The following is a 21,676-nucleotide window of genomic DNA, read 5'->3' as shown; positions in this document are numbered from 1 at the left end:
CTGTATTAATACCATCACACTATTAAAGAAACTACACAAATGAAACCATAGCGCAGTTTGCTTTGTGTTGTTCACATACGTTTTCAATGTGTATGTTGTAAAGTATCTTTTTTTAAAAAAGAAAAAACTATGTGGGGGCAACCATTTGCACATTCTGTTCAGATCATCCTGAAAAGCAAGTTTCTGAAAACAAAAAACCACTAACTTACTCTGTTCAAAAACTAAACCAGATTTCAACCAGCATATTCATTAATGCAAGGCTTTAAAAAAAACAAGTTGTGAGATTTAAATAAACGAGTACAAGCATAGCCATTTTAATATATTAAAATTAGACACAGCAGTCTATTGGCTGTCGACAGAAACAAAGACAGCAAGTTAAGAGAATGTAGTGTGAGGTTTATTATTGTTCTGCTATCAGCAACCAACCCTCTGCAGACCACTCATTCATTCCTGCTGAATGAGCGGTCTACCAGATGCACAATTACAGCTACCCAGTAGCACAGGGATACATATAGGCAGATGGGGCCCTACGCATGGACTCCTTTGAGCTCCACCCAACAGCAGGCACGAAAAGTAAGTAAGTAAAATGGCCACTGGAGTAGAAGACGCCAGTTGAACATAAAGCTTCACTGCTGCAGAGCTGTTACAGCAACAGAATCAGGCCGTAGGACAGCACTTTTAACAGACTTTGGCTTTTCTAACATTTAAAGAGCATAACATTATTCTTTTAACATCAAATATCTTTAGTAGGTACTTTTTAAATTTTCTGGTTTAAGCAGGTTTCTCCAAGTTTAACCACATTCTTAGATGCCCAGTATCAGATGGTCAGCCCTGGATATTAAAGGTATTTGCTCAGGGAATGAAAGTACCCAGAAAGAACATACCACAAGCTTCCTCAAATTCACTCTGAACAAAGGTAATCTAAGATGGAGTCTCTTGAATTTCTGATCTGATAGAATTAAGAGGGGGCTAATTACTTACAACCCTTTCGGGTCAGAGGTACAAATTAACAAGTATCAGAGCACAAATGAAAACCCCTAAGTGTGAAGTATGTAGAACTGGGCTACATTTGTTTTGTTTTTAAAAGCAGTGACTGGAACCAAGTTCATCACACTTGATGGGGAGCAGACAAAATTACATATAGAAATATACAGAAGTAGTGAGAGTTGGTGCTTAAATTTTAATATAGAAGGAGGATCTAAAAAGCCATTTCAGAGAAACTAAAGGATTGCACTGGTCAGAATTTTTTACTTTTTTATCCCTTTGAACAACACACTTCTGTGTCATATCACACACTGGTTTTCACTTTCCAAAGTCCCTTTCATTATTGGCTTGCAAACTATTCAAGAAATGGGCCCAAAGTTCCCTTGAGTGAGCCAATATAGGCACCTGATCCACTGAAGATAACTTTGAACAACTTTCAGGTCATTTTTTGTTGGATGGAATGTTAAGATTAAAGACCTTGTAATGTCTTTACATGGGCTTTGCCATTTAAACATAGTTTATTTATGGACCAGCTGGGCACAGATATTGGAAAGGCAAAGTTCTTTGACTGCTGTATGCTGTCACAGGCAAAAAATAAATAAATCATTATAGGCATTTACTGAAATACCAGTAATAGTAGTCTAATATATTACAAGACTCCTGTGCATACACCAAACATGTATCTTAGAAATTTGCATTTACAAAAATATATAGAACTCACTTGCTATTTATACATTATCTACAAAACAGAATGTGGGATCTTTAAAATGCAACCTATTCACAATTCCAAGAGCCTAATCAGAACAGCTGTCTGTCAGATGGTTTCTCAAATAATCCAGGGGTTCCTCACTAAGACATTCTCAAAAACAAGGCCCAAGAGAACCCATGATCAGATCCTATAATAATCAATAGTGATAGTAGAACATAGCCTAGAAACTTTTAAAATGCACATTCTGTGGCAGACACAGGGGTCCTAAAAAAGAAGGGCAACATCGAAGAGGTTCCCAGAAGGTGGAGCATTTGAAGACCACTGGCCTGTACACGAGTTAACAACTGCAGGATTTTTGGTCACTCCAACTGGGCCTGCATTTTTTCTCCATTTGGGGGCCCATAAAATTGGATCCCCTAACCCAATCTTCACCAAACTTGGTGGTTCATGTAAGGAGAGTCACCAGCAGCTATGCTGCAATGTTGGTGCCTCTATCTTGAAAAATAGTCCCCCCAGAGCCCCGCAAAGATCCCCCACTGATGTAACATTGAGCTACGTCACAGCTGAGAATCACGGATAAAATGTTCCCAGCATAAGGAAACTATTAGGAAATCTTTGTGGGGCAATTTTTTGAGGTAGAGGCCCCACTTTTTCTCCATTGGAAACATATGAGCTCTTTAGGAGCCTATAAAATTGGACCCCTTGACCTAATCTTTATCAAACTTGGGGGTTCTTCTAAGAAGATTCACCTGAAGCTACACTGCAAATTTGGTGGCTGTACCTTTAAAAAATCCCACCTCCCAGTGCCCCACAAAGATTTCCCATAGGGTTTAATAGACCCAAAAAATTTCAGGTATTTGAAAAAAGCTGGGGGGGAAACCATATCGGGATTTGGCTTTTTTTCAGATTTTCTGAACAAAATTCAGGTCTATTAAACCCAAATACCAAAAAAAATGGTGCACATCCCTATATATAACTATAGCATCTGGTCCTAAGTAAAGCAAGAGAAGGCAAACATGTTCATAACTGAACACATTCCACAAAAACAAATATACCACTTCACTTCACTACATTTCTATGGTACATTTCTGTGTTCAAAAGGCTTATGTCTGACAAGTCTATGAATTTACTTGGAAGTCCTTCCAATTCAACAGCGCACAGAATTGCAAAGTATCACACCTGAATCACACTTCCCCTAAAAAAGCCTTATCATGTTACTGCAACTGTATACAATCACCAAATATTAGAAGCAGCAACTATTCCTTTTGAAAACGAAGGAATTATTACTCAACCTACCTATGCGTTTTTAGATCAATGGAAACATGATTCAAGTTGTTCTTATTCCCAATTAATAGTAGTCCTGGGCACTGTTAATCCAGTCTAAAATCACTGAAACCAATGGGGTCAGACTGCAGTAACTCCACATGCAATTGCACTGTCAATCTGCATGATTGCATCTTTTTAAAAAAACAAACCCAATTCCTTCATTAAAGCCATACAACCAAAACCCATTAAGGCTTCAACACCAGCAATGTTGCTTGGGGGTTAGTGTCCTGAATATTCAGTAAACATAGACAGTACTAGGCTGTAAGGTCCCACTGAACTCCTGGGACTTGTTTCCAAATAAATATGCATACAGCTGGGCCGCACGTCTAAGAACTCTTACCTGGGAGTAAGCTCCAATGAACACAATGGGGCTTACATCTGAGAAAGCACACACAGTACCAGCCTATAAGTCTCAGGAAAATGTCGTCCCTGAAAAGGACGTAGTAACAGAAGACACCGGCGGCGATTTAAACTCAGAGGTTGGGATGGAAACCGCTCAGTCTACTTAGTCCCTCTTGCCCCTCGCAGCCTGACCCCAACCGCCTGAACTGCTTTCTGCACTACGCCTTCCCACTCCCAGGGATCCCCGTTACCCGCCCTCACTTTCATAGGAAAGCGCAGAAGGGAGGCGCTTTGCTGCTCCCGCCCCGGCAGGGAAAGAAACCGTCAGAGTCACGTATCCGCTGCCTTCACGCAGTTCAGGAAACGCGCGTTGCAAAAAGGCCGTGCGAATCAGAGCCTTTTCCCCACCAGAGGCTCCATTCGCTCAGCAAGGCGGACGCTCACTGATCCCGGGCACCTCCGTATTCCCCCAGACTCCGATTGGTTGCAACGGAGGGCGCTTCTCCACCGGTCACGGCTCACCTTGTTACTCTGCCCTCTGATTGGCCGAGCCCTGGGCTCTGGAGAGCCAAAGCATTGTGGGTCCGAGTCGGCTAGGGCTTAAGGAACTACAACTCCCAGGAACGTCTGGGCGAGTTTCCCCAGGTTCCGGTACTAAGGTGGAATATTGCGCGATGGGGCTTGTGGTCATATCGTCTGCGCACAACCCAGACTTTATATAGATGCCGGTAGAGAGTTGTAAGGCGTCTCGTGCACATCCACTCAGCCAACGATTGTTATCGGGAATTCTCACAGCTTCTGCAATCACTGGGATATGATTGGTTTACATGTATTTAGCAGAACGTTTGTACACATGAAGCTGCCTTATACTGAATCAGACCCTTGGTCCATCAAAGTCAGTATTGTCTACTCAGACCGGCAGCGGCTCTCCAGGGACTCAGGCAGAGGCCTTTCACATCACCTACTCGCCTAGTCCCTTTAACTGGAGATGCCGGGGATTGAACCTGGGTCCTTCTGCGTGCACAAGCAGACGCTTTGCCACTGAGCCACGGCCCCTTCCCTTTGTAGAGCTGTCACAGGTCCGTAATAGAAAAATGTGTACTTCTATGGCTAGTATGTAGACTTGGCCTCACTTGCCTGGCCCCATCACCACCGCTTTCGATTGCCCAAGTGACTCTAAGGGCCAGTCCGCCCCGATTCTCTTGCCATATTCTTCCGTATGTCTGAACCTTGCAAAACTACTTTCCTGGTCTTCCATGGTATTTGCTGAAACTTTGTCAGGTAGAAGAAAAGAACTTGGGGAAAGATTGTGCATGTGATCTCTCTTCCCCCCCCCCCCCGCCGCCACCTCCTTTCCTTACACACACACATTTTAAATAAGTATTTTAGAAATGCTTTCAATATAAATATCTCAGGTAAATAAATATCAAGCCCTGTTTATTTGTCATAAAGTCTTTATTGAGACGCCTGTAGCTTTCCTTAGGAAAAGAAACAAGCATATAGTTCACACGTTAAAAATTTAGGTTCCTGACAATAATCTTAAGAAGAGTTATACCCTTTAATATCCACCAAAGTCAGATATAGAAAGGAGAACTTGAAAACTTGCACGTTGCTTTGTGCCATTTGTCGCTGGTCGTAATACAAGGGATTACATAACTTTTTTTTTTTTAACTCCAGAAGAAATTGTTCGTGAAATACAACGGGGTCCTAGACTGTTACGACAATATCACTTCATCTAATGCCGTGGATATAAACTGACCCAGAGCAGAGCGGGGAGGGAAATGCAGTTCAAACGCTACTGAACGGTGATTGTAAAAGGGGCCGCTCTGACAGAAGGCGCCCTGGAACCATTCCTCCTCGGGGCACTTCAAACCATAGACACGCTTTAAAGCAGGGGTCCTCAAACTAAGGCCCGAGGGCCGGATCCGGCCCCCGGAGGGCTTTTGTCCGGCCCGGGGACCAAGGAAGCCAGTCCCCCCTTCCCCCCCTCCCCAGAGCTTTTCTGGGCTTCCTGGCTGTGTATGCACAACTGGAAGCCTCCCTCCCGCCCCAGTCGCCCCCTTCCCTGCTCCCTCTCCAGCCCAAAACCCCTTTCCTGGGCACACAAGGCATCTTGCTGCTTCGCGTGCCGCCTGGTCGCCCCCTTCCCCCTCTCCCTCCCAGGCCCAAAACCTCCTTTCCTGGGTGCGCGAGGCGTCTTGCTGCCTCGCACGCCGCCCAGTTGCCCCCTTCCTGTCCTGGCGTTCCTGTTTTGGCCACAGTTGGCAGCGTTCTCACGGCTCGGGGCTCTCTCTCCTCCTGGGGGTATCCTTGTGGCCTGGAGGTAATTGTAGGGGCCCCTTGGGGGGGGGGGGGCTGGGCATATCTCCAGGGAGAAGAAAAAGACTTGTGGCCATTTATGCACAGGAGGTTTTGCCTTGGATTTGCCGCTCTCCAGATGCACATTTTCCCCATCCGAATTCTCAGAACTCAAAAGTAAATCCCCCCACCCCACCCCAGGGGAGAGTTTGGAGAATTCGGATGGGGAAAATGTGCATCTGGAGAGCGGCAAATCCAAGGCAAACCCTTCCATGAATAAATGGCCTTGGTTTTTACATGCCAACTTTCTCTATCACTAAAGGGAGACTCAAATTGCCTTACAATCCCCTTCCCATACCCTCCCACAACAGACTCCCTGTGAGGCAGGTGGGGCTGAGAGAGCGCTAACAGAGCTGTAACTTGCCCAAGGTCAGCCAGCTGGCTTCGTGTGTAGGGGTGGGGAAACCAACCAGGTTCACCAGATTAGCCTCCGCTTCTCACGTGGAGGAGTGGGGAATCAAACCCAGTTCTCTAGAGTCCCCGCTCCCAACCACCACTCTTAACCACTACAGGGGGAATGACCGGGCTTGTAAGGAGGATGCTTTTCCGGAGAGCCCCCTCGCGCTGCCGCCTCCTCCCCCGAAACAGTCCGGCCCCCAACAGTGTTTGAGGGGCAGTGAACTGGCCCCCTGTTTAAAAAGTTTGAGGACCCCTGCTTTAAAGTTTCTGCCTCTATGGCTTCGACGGGGAGTGACCAGAGTTTCCGTTCCTCCTAACCAGTATATTTCCTAACTCTATGGTCCGCTCACCCTCCGTCATGGAGGGAGAGATGAATGCCCGCCTCCCGAAAGGTAGGTGCGGATTGGGCAAGGGTTTCCCCGGAGCAGCTTTGCGATTGGCTATTCGTGCCGTGGAACGCGGAGGGACGATGAGCGAGGGAACGAGGTGCGCGGTTAGGACCGGTAGCGGCCATTGACGAAAGAGGGGTGCCGGCCGGCCGGGCGGCCGAGGGGGTGAGTAGGAGCGGCGAGGCTTTCTCTCACCGTCCAGGCGTCGGGCCCTACGGCGAAGCGTGTCTCTGGCCTGGGAGGGGAAGGAGCCGTTGGCCGTTGATCCAGGGCGAGGGCGGAGGGCCCTGTGTGACCTAGCAACTAAATTTCCCTGAGGCAGCGAGCGGCTTCAGTTTCTCAAGACTGATTTTCCCTTCTTTCCGCCTGTTTGTCTCTGTGTTAAGGTGCCTCGTGGCGACCCTATGAATCCATGCCCTCCAAAACGTCCTATTGTTAACAGCCTTGCTCAGGTCTTGCAAACGGAGGGCCGTGGCTTCGTTTGTCGAGTGGGCCCATCTTACGTTGGGTCTTCCCTCTTTTCCCGCTGCCTTCCACTTTTCCTGGCATTTCCGCCTGTTTAGCCCCATTATTTCTTGGGAGCGTGTAGGCTTCGCTCCTCTTCGGCAGGACTTCAGAATATGTAATGACGGCAGTATGAAAAACCACAGTTAAGAAATGGAAACGAACAGCTGGCGCTGAATATCTTATGTGTTCCGTTTTGGACTGTTGCCCAGGTCGTAGCTCGGAACCGTCTGCATGATCTACATGTTATTTGCCAAAAGTAGTCTTCTAAGGAGAATGACAATTATTTTAAAAGTCATGGAATCACAGAATCAGAAAGTTGGAAGGGACCACCAGGGTCATCTAGTCGTACCCCCTGTACAATGCAGGAAATTCACAACTACCTCCCCACCACACACCCAGCGACCCCCTACTACATGCCCAGAAGATGACCAAGATGCATTCCCTCTCATCATCTGCTTAAGGTTATAGAATCAGCATTGCTGACAGATGGCCATCTAACCTCTTAAAAATCTCCAGGGAAGGAGAGCTCACCACCTCCCGAGGAAGCCTGTTCCACTGAGGAACCGCTCTAACTGGCAGAAAATTCTTCCTAATGTCTAGACAGAAAACTCTTTTGATTTAATGTCAACCCGTTTGTTCTGGTCCGACCTTCTGGGGCAACAGAAAACCACCGGGCCCCCTCCTCTATGGGACAGCCCTTCAGGTACTTGAAGATGGTTATCATATCCCCTCTGAGTCTTCTCCTCTTCAGGCTAAACATACCCAGCTCTTTCAACCTTTCCTCCTATGATTTGGTCTCCAGAACCCTCACCATCTTTGTTGCCAGTTTTTTCCTTTCTATAGCTGACTTTGTTGGATATAAAAGGGTATAACTCTTCTTAAGATTACATTGTCAGAAACCTAAATTTTAATGTGGGTGAACTATATGCTTGTTTCTTTTCCTATGGAAAGCTACAAGCGTCTCAGTAAAGACTTTATGACAAATAAACAGGGCTTGATATTTATTTATCTGAGATATTTATATCCAGAGTATTTCTAAGATACTTATTTAAAATGTTTGTGTTTCCCTGAAAGACTTGGTGTGGCTCAATGATAATGGTATCATAATTACAATAAAAATACTAAATAACCCCATAACATCCCGCTTTGGCAGCTCGGCACATACTGTCTTCAGTCTCCATTGCATATCAAGGAATGAGAACAATGTAGGCAAAAGGCCTGATTTCCAGATTTTTTCAAGTTGGTGATTAGCAGCTGTAATGTAAAAGGTCAACACTTTCCATTGTATCCTGTTTCTCTCTATCATGTGTGAGTTGCTTCTTCCCTTCAGTTTAAGGAGTGGCTGACCTTGAGAGGTTTAACTTACCAAGGACTGTTCTCTCTTCTGTCCCCTGCTGAGCTTTCATCTCCTGTTAGATCCTAATAGGCAAAGTTTTGGACCTGTCTTCAGGCTAGCACTTTGGAACCAGCCTGCTGTAGGTCAGTGGAGGTGGCTGTAAACAAACAAAGGGGGGGGGAACAAAGTCTTGGGCCTGGTGATTTCTTCACTATTTGGATTCAGTATTACGTTAGATTGCCCATATGTTTAAAAAACAGCAGATATCTACATCCGCCTAACTCTAGCTAGTCCTTGTACTTAATGTTAAACTTGAAAGGTCACAGTAATTCACTATAATTTTTTGATCTGTGCAGACACGTTTGAAATAATTGTTCCAGTTGTTTGAGGGGGTTTTCCATGTTAAAATGCCATCCAATGCTTTTTATGTTACTGGGTGTTAAAGCATGTTATGTTGAAGATAATATCCTGTAGATAATTTATGCTTTTATTGTAGCTTCACCTGAGTTTTGTATAGGTAGAATTGATTTCAAAACTGCAATTTTCTGTTGTATGGGGTTGCATTTGAATTTTGATAATACCTTCAGGGATTTATGTGAAAAAAGATGAAATCAGTGTTCTACATGACCTGGCTTGCAGGCTCTGTCAAAGTTTTTATATAAAAGACATCACTGAAGCTTTATTTGGACAATAATATGTTTGTTGTGGCAACCTTCTATTGTGTCATGGATGACCTATCTTCATATTACTGAACCTGTATGTTATGCATATAGGTTATATACATATAAGGAATATTTAAAAGTCTGTTTTACTAACAAACACTTAAACTATGAATGTTCTATTGCAGTCAGAATGCACCCATACTTGTTTTCAGCTATCTGCCTCTTAAAACGAGGCTTACAAAGAATAGATGCGTGTTCTATTTTATCAGCATCATCATGGTATTTTTAATGTGCAAAATGCATTGTTACTATTCTTATTTGACAACAACCCTGCAAAGTAGGTTGCTGTAAATGACTTATAATGAGAATTTGCCTCAGATGAAAAAGTGACACTACTCTGACGCTAAATGCTAATTGACAGGTTTTTAATGAACTAAAGATGAGTTTATATAATCAATAACTACTGGTTGTAAGTTTGAAGTGAAAGTCCTGAAGTCATAGCTGTTGCTCAGAGTATGTACTTAGAGACAATTCCTTGTTGTTTTAGAGTTTTTCTGTGCATATAATTTGTTTACACTTTTCCCTTTAGAGATACTATGGAACACCTGCATCCTGGCACGCTGAGACGGTTGGGTTACAAATTTGTGAAGACTCCACATTATTCCAGATGATCTACTGGATTAAACACCTGATTAGAATGACGTGTGAACTAGTTGGACTGACTATGGAATCAGTGAGTATTACAGGGATGTTTTTATTGCAGATGTTGGAGAGTTATTAATTTACACAGGATAGGCTTAGCGGGCAAATACTGGGTTGGATCCAACCAGCTTTTGTACTTGTGAAAAGGGAAGAAAGGGTCACCTTTGACCACCAAAAAAGTTATGCTGAGGATCATGGGATCCACATGGAAAAAGGCCATGAGTCGTAGAAGCTGTAGCAGTGAAATTCATTGAAAAGACTGCCTGGATCCAAACCATTATACCTCAATCCTAGTGAACTAAATATTTATTTAGTTATTTCAATATGTATCCCACTCTCTGTCCTGGCCAAGGCATGAATAGGGTTGAAATATAATGTTCAGCGCTTACATGCCATCAAAATGTATGGAACTTAGGCCTGGCTAGTGTTTTCATTATTGAGCCTAATATGTGGTTCCAATTGGGAGGTAGTACATGCCCACAGCATGTTAAGCTATGATTTTCTGGCTGCACTATGAATTCTATGTTCCTTTTTATCCTTGTCAAAACAGGGCAGGATTCTCTTTGCCCAAAGACTTAAATGTAGCTGCACTATAACACTTCAAGAAGCAAGCTTATTTCTTAGTATTGAACAGATTGAATCATACCATTATAAAACGTCTCTTTTTCCTCCAGTTGCTGTGGTCAAATAAACCTTATGGTCCCTCTAGAAGTATTGTAAGGAAAATTGGCACCAACCTCTCTGTGATACAGTGCCCAAGAGTTCAGTTTCAGGTAAGGTTTCTCTTGTATAATAATCTTTATTTTGATCTGAGCCAAACTGCAATGAGTCAATTGAGTATATAGGTTTAGCATCCATGATGATGTTAAAGCCTGTGCTAAATATCTTGCACTACTAAAAACTTAGCTGCCAGAATAAATTTTACAAATCTCTTAAAAACAAATAGCATGTTCCATCCAACACTGTATGAGCTCATATATACTTATAGGCCAAATGTTTAAAGATGTCATCCTTTACTAAATTTCTATTTGGCACTATCTCACTAAATATTTATTGAGAATGTATTTAGGAACTTTTATCAAAACGCAAAACAATTTGAAGAAACAACAGATTTAAAAGCAGCTTGCAAGAAGATATAGGGGATGTGAATGTGTCTATTCGGTTTGCAGGCAGCTCAGAAAGCAGATAGTATAGACTGCTAAAATGTCACAACAGTGAGGAGAGCAAGAAAGTCATTTCAGACAGTTATAGACACACCTCTCTGCATCAGTGTGCAGTAAAATAACGTAGAATAAAAATAATTCCATTAGCTACCATCTTAAAATCAACTTTAAAACTAACAAAACCTTTAAACAGCAACAACGTAAAATAAACAGCACTTTTAAATACAGATAAGACAGAAAAAAATAACAGGGAACAGTTTCAACCAGCTTTGACTGGCAGTGAAGAGCTCATCTTGGTCACCAGGGTGGGGGTTGGGGGAGAGGTAACAAAAATAGAAATTTGATGGCAATATGAGGAACAAACAAAATCATAGGTGCCAAGTGTCCCAGGTACCAATCCTAGCCAAACGATGCTTTGGTATACCACAGCTGACGAAATTCATTCCCTTCCTGTCGTGTTCCTGGTAAAAGGGCATGTATCAGGGTGACCAAAGCAGTTTTTGTTCCAAATTTGGGCCTGAAACCCAACTAAAAAGCATCTAGATAGTAGGAAGAAGAAGAGTTGGTTTTTATATGCCGACTTTCTCTTACCATTTAAGGAAGAATCAAACCATCTTACAATCACCTTCCCTTCCCCACAACAGATGCTCTGTGAGGTAGGTGGGCTGAGAGAGTTCTAAGAGAACAATGACTAGCCCAAGGTCACCTGGCAGGCTTCATATGGAGGAGAAGGGAATCAAACCCGGTTCTCCAGATTAGAGTCCACCGCTCTTAACCACTACACCATGCTGGCTCTAAGTATTACTTGACTATCTTGTGTATTTTGGACATTGTTTGTGTTTCTCTTTCTACCAAAACAAAGCTCAGACTTTTTTTGTTAACTTCCAAGAGGAACATTGCTATGGCTGATTGCCTCCTAAAACTAGTTTTGAACTTGGATAATTATTTTTGAATCAGGGCTCTTTCACCTATATCCCAAGTGACTTTTGTGACTGTTTCTAGGATTTGGCATATGGACTGAGGGGGAAGTAGAGGTTTTCATCTTTTTTGTGTATTAAATAGTTCTGTAGTTCTTACTCTACATACCTGTATTCCTACTCATATTACTGCTAGAAATCTTAGAAAAGGGAACCGGTAGTGGCTTGAAAAGGTGTATAGCCATTCGCCAAAAAAGCACATTATGGTTATGTAGCACAAATACTATTACTGTGTGTTTAGAGGAGAGACTTCAAAATGGCATTTGTTTGACCGTATAACTTTTAAAATGTCCTGTAGTTCAAATCTGCATTAGGAATAATTGAAATGTAAATATGTGCTGTTTTATACATCTTTTATATTCATTCTGTCCAAATGTTAGGCTAGAGCTGTATATTTGCACTTCTGAGTTGTGTGGACAAGTAGAAAGGGATGTGGGATGTAAAATCTACAATAACATATGCTTATATTTACAATTTAAATGAAAATCCAAGATAGATCCAAATGAAGAGACTGTTTTTAAAGTAGTAAGGCAAGTCTTGGGTGGCACTACCCACCCTCCAAATTTGGTTTTGAATATACTTATTCTTGAGCTTCATTTCTGACAGCATTCCCACAGATTTTAAATAGAACTCCTTCATCTTAATACAAAGTATGCAGCTCTGAAGTGGCTGTTTGATGATACATACAATAAAACTCTTCAGATTTGAAAGTGCGAGGGAGGAAATCTTTCTGGGAAGACTGCATTAGTCATGAATCCTACTTTTCTATTGTGTTCATATGACAGTAGCACTTCACTTTACTGAAATCTTGTGGGATGTAACAATTTTTTGTGGGTAAAAATGCCTTTGAGAATAAAGCTATAATTCTAAATGTGATTTACAGAGAACAATTTGAAGTGAGCAGTTATGAATTTTGTTGTATGGGGTTTTTCTAGGGGGGGGCATCTTCCCTCTACCCACTGGTTCTCCTCCATCCCTGGGTTATGTCTATGAGGCACAGAGGGTTCATAGGGTTATGTCTACGAGGCACAGATGTTTCTGGCTGGACAAGGGGAAGTATAGGAAGCAAGGAATAAGCCCTCCCATCTCTTAATGGCAGGCCTTCACAAATCCACTTTCTAGGAATAGGTGCCCCTGGCCCTCTAATGAGTCAGGGGTGCCCCACGCGATGGGGAGCTTGGGTGAAATCTTACTTTGCACTATTGGAATAAGCAGAAGTTTTTGCTGCTTTGGAGGAGCTCAGGGGTGTCGAGACCTTTCCTTGGCAGAGGAGGAGTGGGGTGTAGTTATCTCTTGCTTTTGAGTGATTTGCTTTAGCGAAAGCAGCACCAGCATGAGAGCCTGGTTTCATCCTGTTCAGCGACCAATGCCACAGGGAGAGCCAGCACATCCCGTCTGACATGTGCAAAAGAGTCTTAAGAAGGGAAATGATTGGCAGTGAGCACAAATAATGTCTATCTGCTGAGTCCGAAATTTGTGGATGACTGATCGTTGGAGCGGCTCTGCTGCTATTTCCGTCAAAGGTGGAAAAGGCATGGAGGAGAGAGTTGTGTATGTGTAATTCTTGTGTAGCTCTCTTGACAATCTGAAATGGGCAGTATGGTTCCCAGATGGAAGCTTCTCAGTTCTTCTGCCCTAAACTCTTCAGTTATGGTGCTGAATTGGTTCGATGTACCACACTGTAGCTGATCTTCAAACTTTAAACTTCTGCTTTATATCAGACTCAAAAAGTGCATGTCTTCTAGATTGTTGCTACACTGAAACTTTTCTATAGCACTTTCTCTCTTTCCCTTTCTTTTCTTGCTATCTTTATCTCTTATATCACAGGATCGTGCACTGAACCTACTGTAAGTCAGATTTGTTCTTTTTCTTTTAATCTTGTTTGAACTATTAGTGCATGCTTATAATTAGCTCTAACTGCTTTTAAGAATCATGCTTATATTAAGCTTTAACTGGTATTAAGAATCAGAAATGAAATTACTCCACATTCTGGTTGAATTATATGGGGATGGGTGATCTTTTATAGCCTAAGGGCACCTTTGGAATTCTGACACAGTGTGGTGGGCACAGACACAAAATGGGAGCTGCAAGAGGCAGAGGTAGCCACGAAATGGCTGCTGCAGCTTACCTTGCAGAAACAGTGAAAATCCTTGTGCTGTGCTGGCAGCTGCTGCCAAAGTAACATTTAAAAAAATCTGCACAGCCAATCAGAACCTTTACTGGGCAAAAGCTCCACCGGGCCCCCACCCATTTTCTAAAAACACTTGGTAGGCACTAGGAAAGGTGTTGGGGGGCCCCCTGCACTCACGGGCAGCACATTTGGGACCTCTAAATTACATAGTGAACTAAAGATGTGGGGAAAGTTGTTGCCAGTATTTGTCCACAGTGATGGGAAAGAGAATCCTCCCAAAGCCCAATCCTGAGTATGTTTACATGGTAGTAAGAGTTCCTGTAGTTCAATGGCACTTACTCTTAAACAGTTATGTATATGATTACAACTGTAGTCTGGTTTGAGGAACTTAAGCATTGCATAAAAATCAGACAAATTCAGGTGTAGATGGGTGTGATTCCAATGCTTGCAGAGAAGACAGTTTTGTTTAGATCAGGCACTGTGGTAAGTCACTTTCTCAGCTACCCACCAGAGTAAAGGGACTAGCTAAATGCCTTGTGTAGATATGCCAAAAGAAGTACTGTTTGGAGGTAACAAAAGAAATGAATGTGTCTTTCTCTTCTCAGTCATTTGATACCTTTCCCCTCAGTGCCATTTCAAAGGACACATTCTGTTTTTCACAGGGCTTTTTACATTTGGGCTCAATCAAGTCATCATGCCAGTCTACAGTAAAGGAAGCTCAGCTATGATTTGGCATGATGTCTGGATTGACAAATCTTAGTTATAGCCATTGCTCTGCCTCTAGAGGCTGGAGCGCTTGAGCAGACGTAAAAGCATTTCTAAAGCATGATTAGAGCTCACCATGGTTTGGCGTATGCCTGAAATGAGCCTTAGACACCCAGTAAAAAGCTATACCATGACTTAATTATCATCCCTTTCTTTCAAGTCACATTGGATTAAATAGAAATGGCCAGTGGCTAGACATAATGGCACTTCTCTCTTTTGAGATGACTAAAGCCACATACAGTGTGGGATGCAAATCTTGACTTGATCATCAAAAGAACGCCGGCAGTTTTGGATGCCAGTTTTACATTCTAGATAACATCTCATTTGTTTGTAGCCGGCTTGGTGCAGGCCTGGAAAAGCTTAGGCAACAGCATTCTACCCTTGAGTCAGTTAGGCATCTGTCATGGTGGTTTCCTTGCTGTGTAGGCCAGTTTGCAAACTGGTATCTACACACACTTGCTGGCTGCATAATTCATGTTTCTGAATGTAGGGTTTGTTACCGGGCTTTCATTGAGAAGAGTGAGAGACCTTGTACGTTCCTGATTGCTGTAAACATTATTGCTATGTGAGAAGGCTGAACAGGGTTTTATTTCCCACTGTTTTGAATCTTTAATCTTAACCTTTTGTTGCTTGGAAAGGTTTCTGTTCCTCAGAAATACAAAAATAAATGTTGGATGCTCGGTGAGAGAACTAATGAAGTAATTGACACATTACAGTAAATAGTGTTCCTAACAAAGCGACTTTTCTAAGTACAGCTTACTGACCTATTGTGAAGACTAATGGAAAGTTTGTGTAGAGTGCCCAACATCCAAAAATACCATACTGCACAATAAAATTCATTGTGCTATATTTTTGATTTTGTATATAAACTGTACTGGCACTGTAGCTCCTGTATTAGTTCATAAAAACTGTCCATTGAGGTTTCATTCAGACTGAATCTTACGCTGAGGTGAACTTGTTGTCACTCCTGTCTGTTTCATAATGATTGGATTTGTGTGTGTTTGATCCTTTGTCTGGTCTCAGTGGAGCTCCGAGTTTATTTCCAGGCCCAATATTAGATGCTGGTATTGACCTTTAAAGCCCTGTATGGCTTGGAGCCAGCATACCTACTCCCATATGAACCTACCTGACCTCTCTGGTCATCTTCAGAGGTCCTGCTTTGGGTGTCCCCACCATCTGAGGCCAGATGGGTGGCAACCCAAGAAAGGGCCTTCTTAGTCCTGGCATGAAAACTTTAGAATTTCCTCCCCAGGGAAATTAATCTGTCTCCTTCTGTTGTCTTCCACGAATGGGTGAAGAGTCTTTTGTTTTATTTGATGTTCCCTCACAAACTGTTATTAGCTGTTCTCCCTATTTGTGTGTTTATATGTTTTATTTAATTGTTTAAAATATTTTATACGTATTTGTATTTTAAACACGGTTTTAATGTTTGATATTCTTTGTTGCCTTGGGGACCCTGAGTTGGGTGGAAAGGTGGCATTATAAGGATCTAAGCAACTAATATACATAATATTGTATACATTCTAGCTTACTTCTCAGTCTGCTGAAGGCAGTAATTCTGAGCAGTTCAGAGAAGATCGAGTCATCTCCCTTGTAGATGTGGGATGGATTGCTGAAGAAGAAGGTGAAGTCTCTACAAGGCTCAGGTGTGTTCTTAATTCTCTTCTTCCATGAGTATTTAAGTCAAATTGTGATGAACAAAATAATGTGTTTAAACAAGCCTAGGTAACCTGCTCACAGATATCTGGAAAGCAGTGTTGCTGATAGTAGGGAACAGAAACAATCCTGTAGGTGTAGGGGATGAGTTGACAGTTTCAACACCCCAGGTACTTGGAGGGCAGGTGCTGCACTATACGAAAGCAGGTGTTCACAAGGTTTAAATTATAGTATGTGGGCCAGGACTCTGTAACCTGACTGAAGTCCAAAGGATTACTTCTGGGTTAGAGCAGGCTCACTTTTACACTGTTGGGAATAAGGGGACGTGCTGGTAGGTCATATCATATCCAAGGTGGGCTCTTGCACCAGCATAGCAAAACAGAGCCATGTTTGCTGCACTAGAGCTGCAGGATAGGGGCAGTTTTCCTTCAGACACACACTCACCTACATACCATATGGCATTTTCTTCAGAAGGATCTCCCAGCTCCCATTAGAGTAAAATACAGAGCTGCTGGTGACAAGGCAAGATCCTCTCCCGTTAGCTCCTTCCACTTGTGGACGGTAGGGTCCACCCAATGCCCTCTGCATGCCTTCAGAAAAATATTTTCTTCATTTAGCTTGCATCTTATGCACCCCAAAAGCTTGGAGCAGGTACAAAAATGCAAATATTTCCCCACTTGAGAAAGAGAATAAAATGTACTGGAATTCCCCCCCCCTTTCCTGACTTAAACCTCAGTTCTAAAATCAGTAGTCTTAGGATAGTTACTCTTCTGAAAATTATTTCTTTGGCTAAGAGTTTGTAAACTAACTCTTAACATTGTTTCCTTAAGCTGTTTAATAGGCATTATGCTGGTCAACATTGCTTCTTAATTACAGATCAGACATCTGGCTGAAATCCCAACAATCCTCTAGAGAGGAAGGCTGTCCAGGAAAAGTCCCAAGTGTTCCAGTGCCTTTACCAAAGCTGTCGCAAGAGAACACAGCCTGCAACATTACAGCGAACACAAACGATGAAGCTTTGCAGAAAATCAGTGTGTTAGAAAATGAACTTGCCAGTTTAAGAGCTCAAATAGCCAAAATTGTAAGCTTGCAAGAACAGCAGAGTCTGACAGCAGGTATTTGCTCTCTTTTTTAATTTTAACTAGATTTGTTGTTTTCAGCCTGTTCTTTTAAAATGACTCCAGGTCATGTAAACCCAAGAGACGTAATTGTGAACAGTCTTAGAATTAGCAGTGCTGACCTCAAGAGAAATGAGTCGCACAGCTAACTTACTTGTAAGGTTTTTTCCTCCCTGCCTTTCTTCCAAGGAGCTCAAGGTGGCGCACGCAGATCTCCTCTCCTATTTTATCCCCTCAATAACCCTGGGAGATTGATATGGGTGGCCCAAAATCATCTAGTCGGGTTGTTGACTTGAGTAGAAATTTGACCTTGGGGGTCTCTCATGGCCTCCTCTAACACTCAGCTCACTTACCTCTTTTGTCCTTGAGGCTGAAAAATAGGGAATCTTGACCTATCTTGCAGTTTTGTTCACCTGTACTAGTTCACTTTGAATAGTTGCAGAAACCTACTGCACAAGGTGATCTTGAAATACCATTATGTTATCTGGCTTCTGTTGATTTTTATTACATGCATTTGTTTAAAAGGACCTTATCAGTGACCGTTCTGATATCTGAGAACTTTATAAAAGTTTCACACTTCTGCCAGTTAACACACTCGCTTCTCTTTCACTTTGCTTTCAGCCTAAGATCTGATTAATGAATTTGGAAGCCTGTTACAAATTCAGGAGGAAGCAGACAACTCTGTGATTGCTTTGTAATTAGCATCTTTGTCTCATTTATCTCCAGTTAATAATCTTTGTTTCCTCAGCAATTTGTACATGGCGGTAAAAGGGAAGGGCAACAAGAAAACATTGAGCTATTTCCCAGCTAGCAAGGACTTCAGTGCTTGACATGAAATCTTCTGCCAGCCTTTTGGGATTTCAAGGTCTAGTCTAGTGGTATTCCTCTAGAGTTGCCCCCCCCCCCGGCCTTAAACTGTAGGGCCGCAAGCTTGAGAGGAATGTGCCTTTGTGTGCATCTCCGACAGCAGCTTCTAGGAAGTGGAGTTAGGTTTGAGCAGCTGAAGTACTGTGCCTACAGTGCTTCACATCCAGACATAATAGATTTTATAATGCTGACCAGTTTAATAGTTACACCCGCATTTGCAGAGGGTCAGGTGGTGTCAGCATACTTGTCTGAGACCAAGAACTCATATTTTAGGAGGCACACCTTTCTTGTATGGAGTAGAAACTGTAGAGGATGGAGACTTGACAGGTGTCTAGCAAGATGCTGTCCTAATTGTCCAATCTGTTCCAAAATCTCATTACTATGCTGCTCATTTTTGCTTTTGAAATGGTGATATTATAGTGTATTGAAATGCACATATTTTATTACAGCAGGAGTAAGTTCTGTTGCATCAGCTCCCCTTCCGGCAGGAGTGCTGGCAGTGCCGCCACCACCACCTCCGCCCCCACTGCCTCCGCCACCTCCATTGCAACGGAGCGTCTCGGCCATCGAGCTTATTAAGGAGCGCAGAGGGAAAAGAGTAAATTCTGGCCAGACTTCAGTAGATGGCGATCCAAAGAAGCCGGAAATACCAAACATGCTAGAAATCCTCAAAGATATGAACAGTGTAAAGCTGCGGTCAGTTAAAAGGTGAATGCACAGGAGATTTTTTCCCTTGTCTGAGTAAGAGGGTGTGGACACAATAACAACATGTAACAATTGCATTATTGTGGGTGAAAGCAGAGAGTGATTATAGCTGTTGACCCTCATGATCAAGAGAATAGATAATTTATTTACAGCCCTTAGCCAGATCAAGAGGATCAGCAGTTGCCCCAGTGGAAGCAAGGAAGCCCCTTCTTGGCATCCGGTGCATGCTTTCGGACTAGGAAAAGCAGCACACCCTGTTTTGCAGTAAGCAGTCTTCCCCACCCTTTTAAAACAGAGGTGCTCTAATCAGGAGGAAGAATTGCTCTTTAAGGGCAGGAGAGGCATGTAGGCATGGAGAGAAGTGCCATTTCTTTCCAGCTGATTCTGTTACTACACAAAAAGGGCCCTGAGTTGGAAAGAGGCTGTAGCACTGGCAGCTGCTTCTCCCAGTCTTCAGACGGGAAACAGAATAGGATATAAACAGACGTTAATAAGAAGACCCATCTATTGCTGGCATTGAAACATGCTTTTACTGTTCTTGTGTTTTTACTCTGAAGACAAGATGAATATACAAAAAGAAAAACCGTCGACCCAGCAGATCCTGCAGCACTGATAGCTGAAGCTCTTAAAAAGAAATTTGCTTATCGATACCGAGGTGACAGCCAAAGTGATGCTGAAAAGCAAATCCCAGCATCAGAAACCAAACTGGTAAGTGCTGCGTCTAGCTAATGATTCACTGGCACCTGGCAGCCGAAGTTTTGGCATGTGCTTTCAAATCGGTCAGTAAATTTTAGTCCCACACCTTCCCTTGTCTTAGTACTTGTCTAATGCCTCCTGTAAGAGATGGAAGCTGCTCTTCTTATGCTGTAAAGCGTATGTGGGTCCCGCCAGCCATTTCAGAGGTGGAGAGCCCCATCAGCATCTGTGCGCTGTAACATTTAACAGCGTGTTGCTTGAATGCCGGTGTCTTTTTAAAAACCTAAGATTTTGTGCCAATTTAGTTTCATCTTCCTTCTTACACTTTTAAATCTTGGTCTGCATGTTTGTTTGTTTTCCCTCTCCCAAAAGCAGCTGTGGGAAGAAATGTGCCACTTGCTCCTTTGTACTGTGTGAGAGTAAGAACATTTATTAACTCTCTGGGAGAAGAGACAGGTTTTGCTTACCTATTTGCTTTAACTGTATATGCCCCGGACTCTTCCCCACTCAGTATTTGCAGCATATCCACCTGCCTTCTTGCTTTTACCCCATCCCCCTTTCAGCCAGTAGCTCTTCCTGACCACTCTGAGTTTTTTGCTTAACAAAATTCACACTTCAACAAACTTGGTTGCATTAATTACATGGTTTCAGAAAGGCATTACTTGTATACAAATATGAAAAATCTCAAGCTTGTAGAGTATAATCTAAACGTTCTTTTCTCCTGCGATTCTTTTCTGTCACTTATATTGGCGGTGCTTTCACAGAAGTATTAGGCAGTATGGCAGAAATAAAAGGTAAAAGGTAAAGGTCCCCTGTGCAAGCACCGGGTCATTCTTGACCCATGGGGTGACGTCACATCCCGACATTTCCAAGGCAGACTTTGTTTGCGGGGTGGTTTGCCAGTGCCTTCCCCAGTCATCTTCCCTTTACCCCCAGCAAGCTGGGTACTCATTTCACCAACCTCGGAAGGATGGAAGGCTGAGTCAACCTTGAGCCGGCTACCTGAAACCAACTTCCGTTGGGATCGAACTCAGGTCGTGAGCAGAGCTTTTGACTGCAGTACTGCAGCTTAACACTCTGCGCCACGGGGCTCCTATGGCAGAAATAGGGATGCTTAAATAGACTACACAGCTTCCTACTCACCTAGCCTCAAACTACCACAGTCAGTACTGTGTGGCAGTTGCACTACAGGGAAGTGCAATCTTATGCTCTTGGAGGGAGGAAATCAAAATTGTTTATCTGCCTCCTCCATAGTTCCTTATAAGCCCCAATTTGTTTACTTGATAACCAGGCTCATAGTTGAATGCAAAACAAATCAGCTTGAAGATAGTGAATGGGGTTAAGAACATAAGAAAAGTTATGCTGGATCAGACCAAGGCCCCTCAATTCCAGCAGTCTGTTCACACAGTGGCCAACTAGGTGCCGCTAGGAAGCCCACAAACGAGAACTGCAGCGGCATCCTGCCTGTGTTCCACAGCACCTAATAGAATAGGCATGCACCTCTGATACTAGAGATAGATGAGGGTCCCCATATATGCAGAAAAACATTTGGAATCATGACCCAAGCATTTTTGAAAATGTACTATCTGGATAATCCTTCCATTATGGATTACATTTTGATCAATTTTATCTGGAAAGACAATTGGAAGGGGAGGGGGGACAAAAGCAAGAAAGAGTTTTCGTTCATATGTTGGTATAAGGTACAAGGTTCGTGTGTGTGAAGGTATTTCTAATATTAACAAATGTTTTTTTTCTTGCTCTTTTTAACAGTTTGGACCACACATGCTGAAGACCACAGGAAAAATGAAGACTCTGGTTGAAAACCATTAAACGTTAGCGCACACAGATTCTTCTACGAAGGAATTTTCTTTCAACTCTGTTGCT

The 21,676-nt window shown here is 42.9% G+C and overlaps 1 protein-coding gene across 1 annotated transcript; it reads left to right on the top strand.

The window, feature by feature from the left end:
- Nucleotides 1-9,606: 9,606 nt before the first annotated feature.
- Nucleotides 9,607-21,629, top strand: MTFR1 (mitochondrial fission regulator 1). The gene is made up of 7 exons (XM_056854551.1): nucleotides 9,607-9,745; nucleotides 10,389-10,487; nucleotides 16,278-16,396; nucleotides 17,283-17,521; nucleotides 18,841-19,099; nucleotides 19,654-19,804; nucleotides 21,563-21,629. Exons 1-7 carry the CDS (start codon nucleotides 9,680-9,682, stop codon nucleotides 21,620-21,622), a joined length of 993 nt encoding a protein of 330 aa, XP_056710529.1. The 5' UTR covers nucleotides 9,607-9,679; the 3' UTR covers nucleotides 21,623-21,629.
- The last annotated feature ends 47 nt before the right edge of the window (nucleotides 21,630-21,676 follow it).

The sequence above is a fragment of the Euleptes europaea genome, chromosome 8 (assembly GCF_029931775.1).
Source record: "Euleptes europaea isolate rEulEur1 chromosome 8, rEulEur1.hap1, whole genome shotgun sequence".
Lineage (NCBI taxonomy): Eukaryota > Metazoa > Chordata > Lepidosauria > Squamata > Sphaerodactylidae > Euleptes > Euleptes europaea.
The sequence above is the reverse complement of the archived record's forward strand: the minus strand, read 5'-3'. Positions and strand labels throughout refer to the sequence as shown.

Coding starts and splice junctions, on each gene's coding strand:
- MTFR1 (XM_056854551.1), top strand. CDS start 9,680: ATGATCTACTGGATTAAACACCTGATTAGAATGACGTGTGAACTAGTT. Junction 10,488..16,277: donor GCCCAAGAGTTCAGTTTCAG/GTAAGGTTTCTC, acceptor TATACATTCTAG/CTTACTTCTCAGTCTGCTGA. Junction 17,522..18,840: donor ACAGCAGAGTCTGACAGCAG/GTATTTGCTCTC, acceptor ATTTTATTACAG/CAGGAGTAAGTTCTGTTGCA.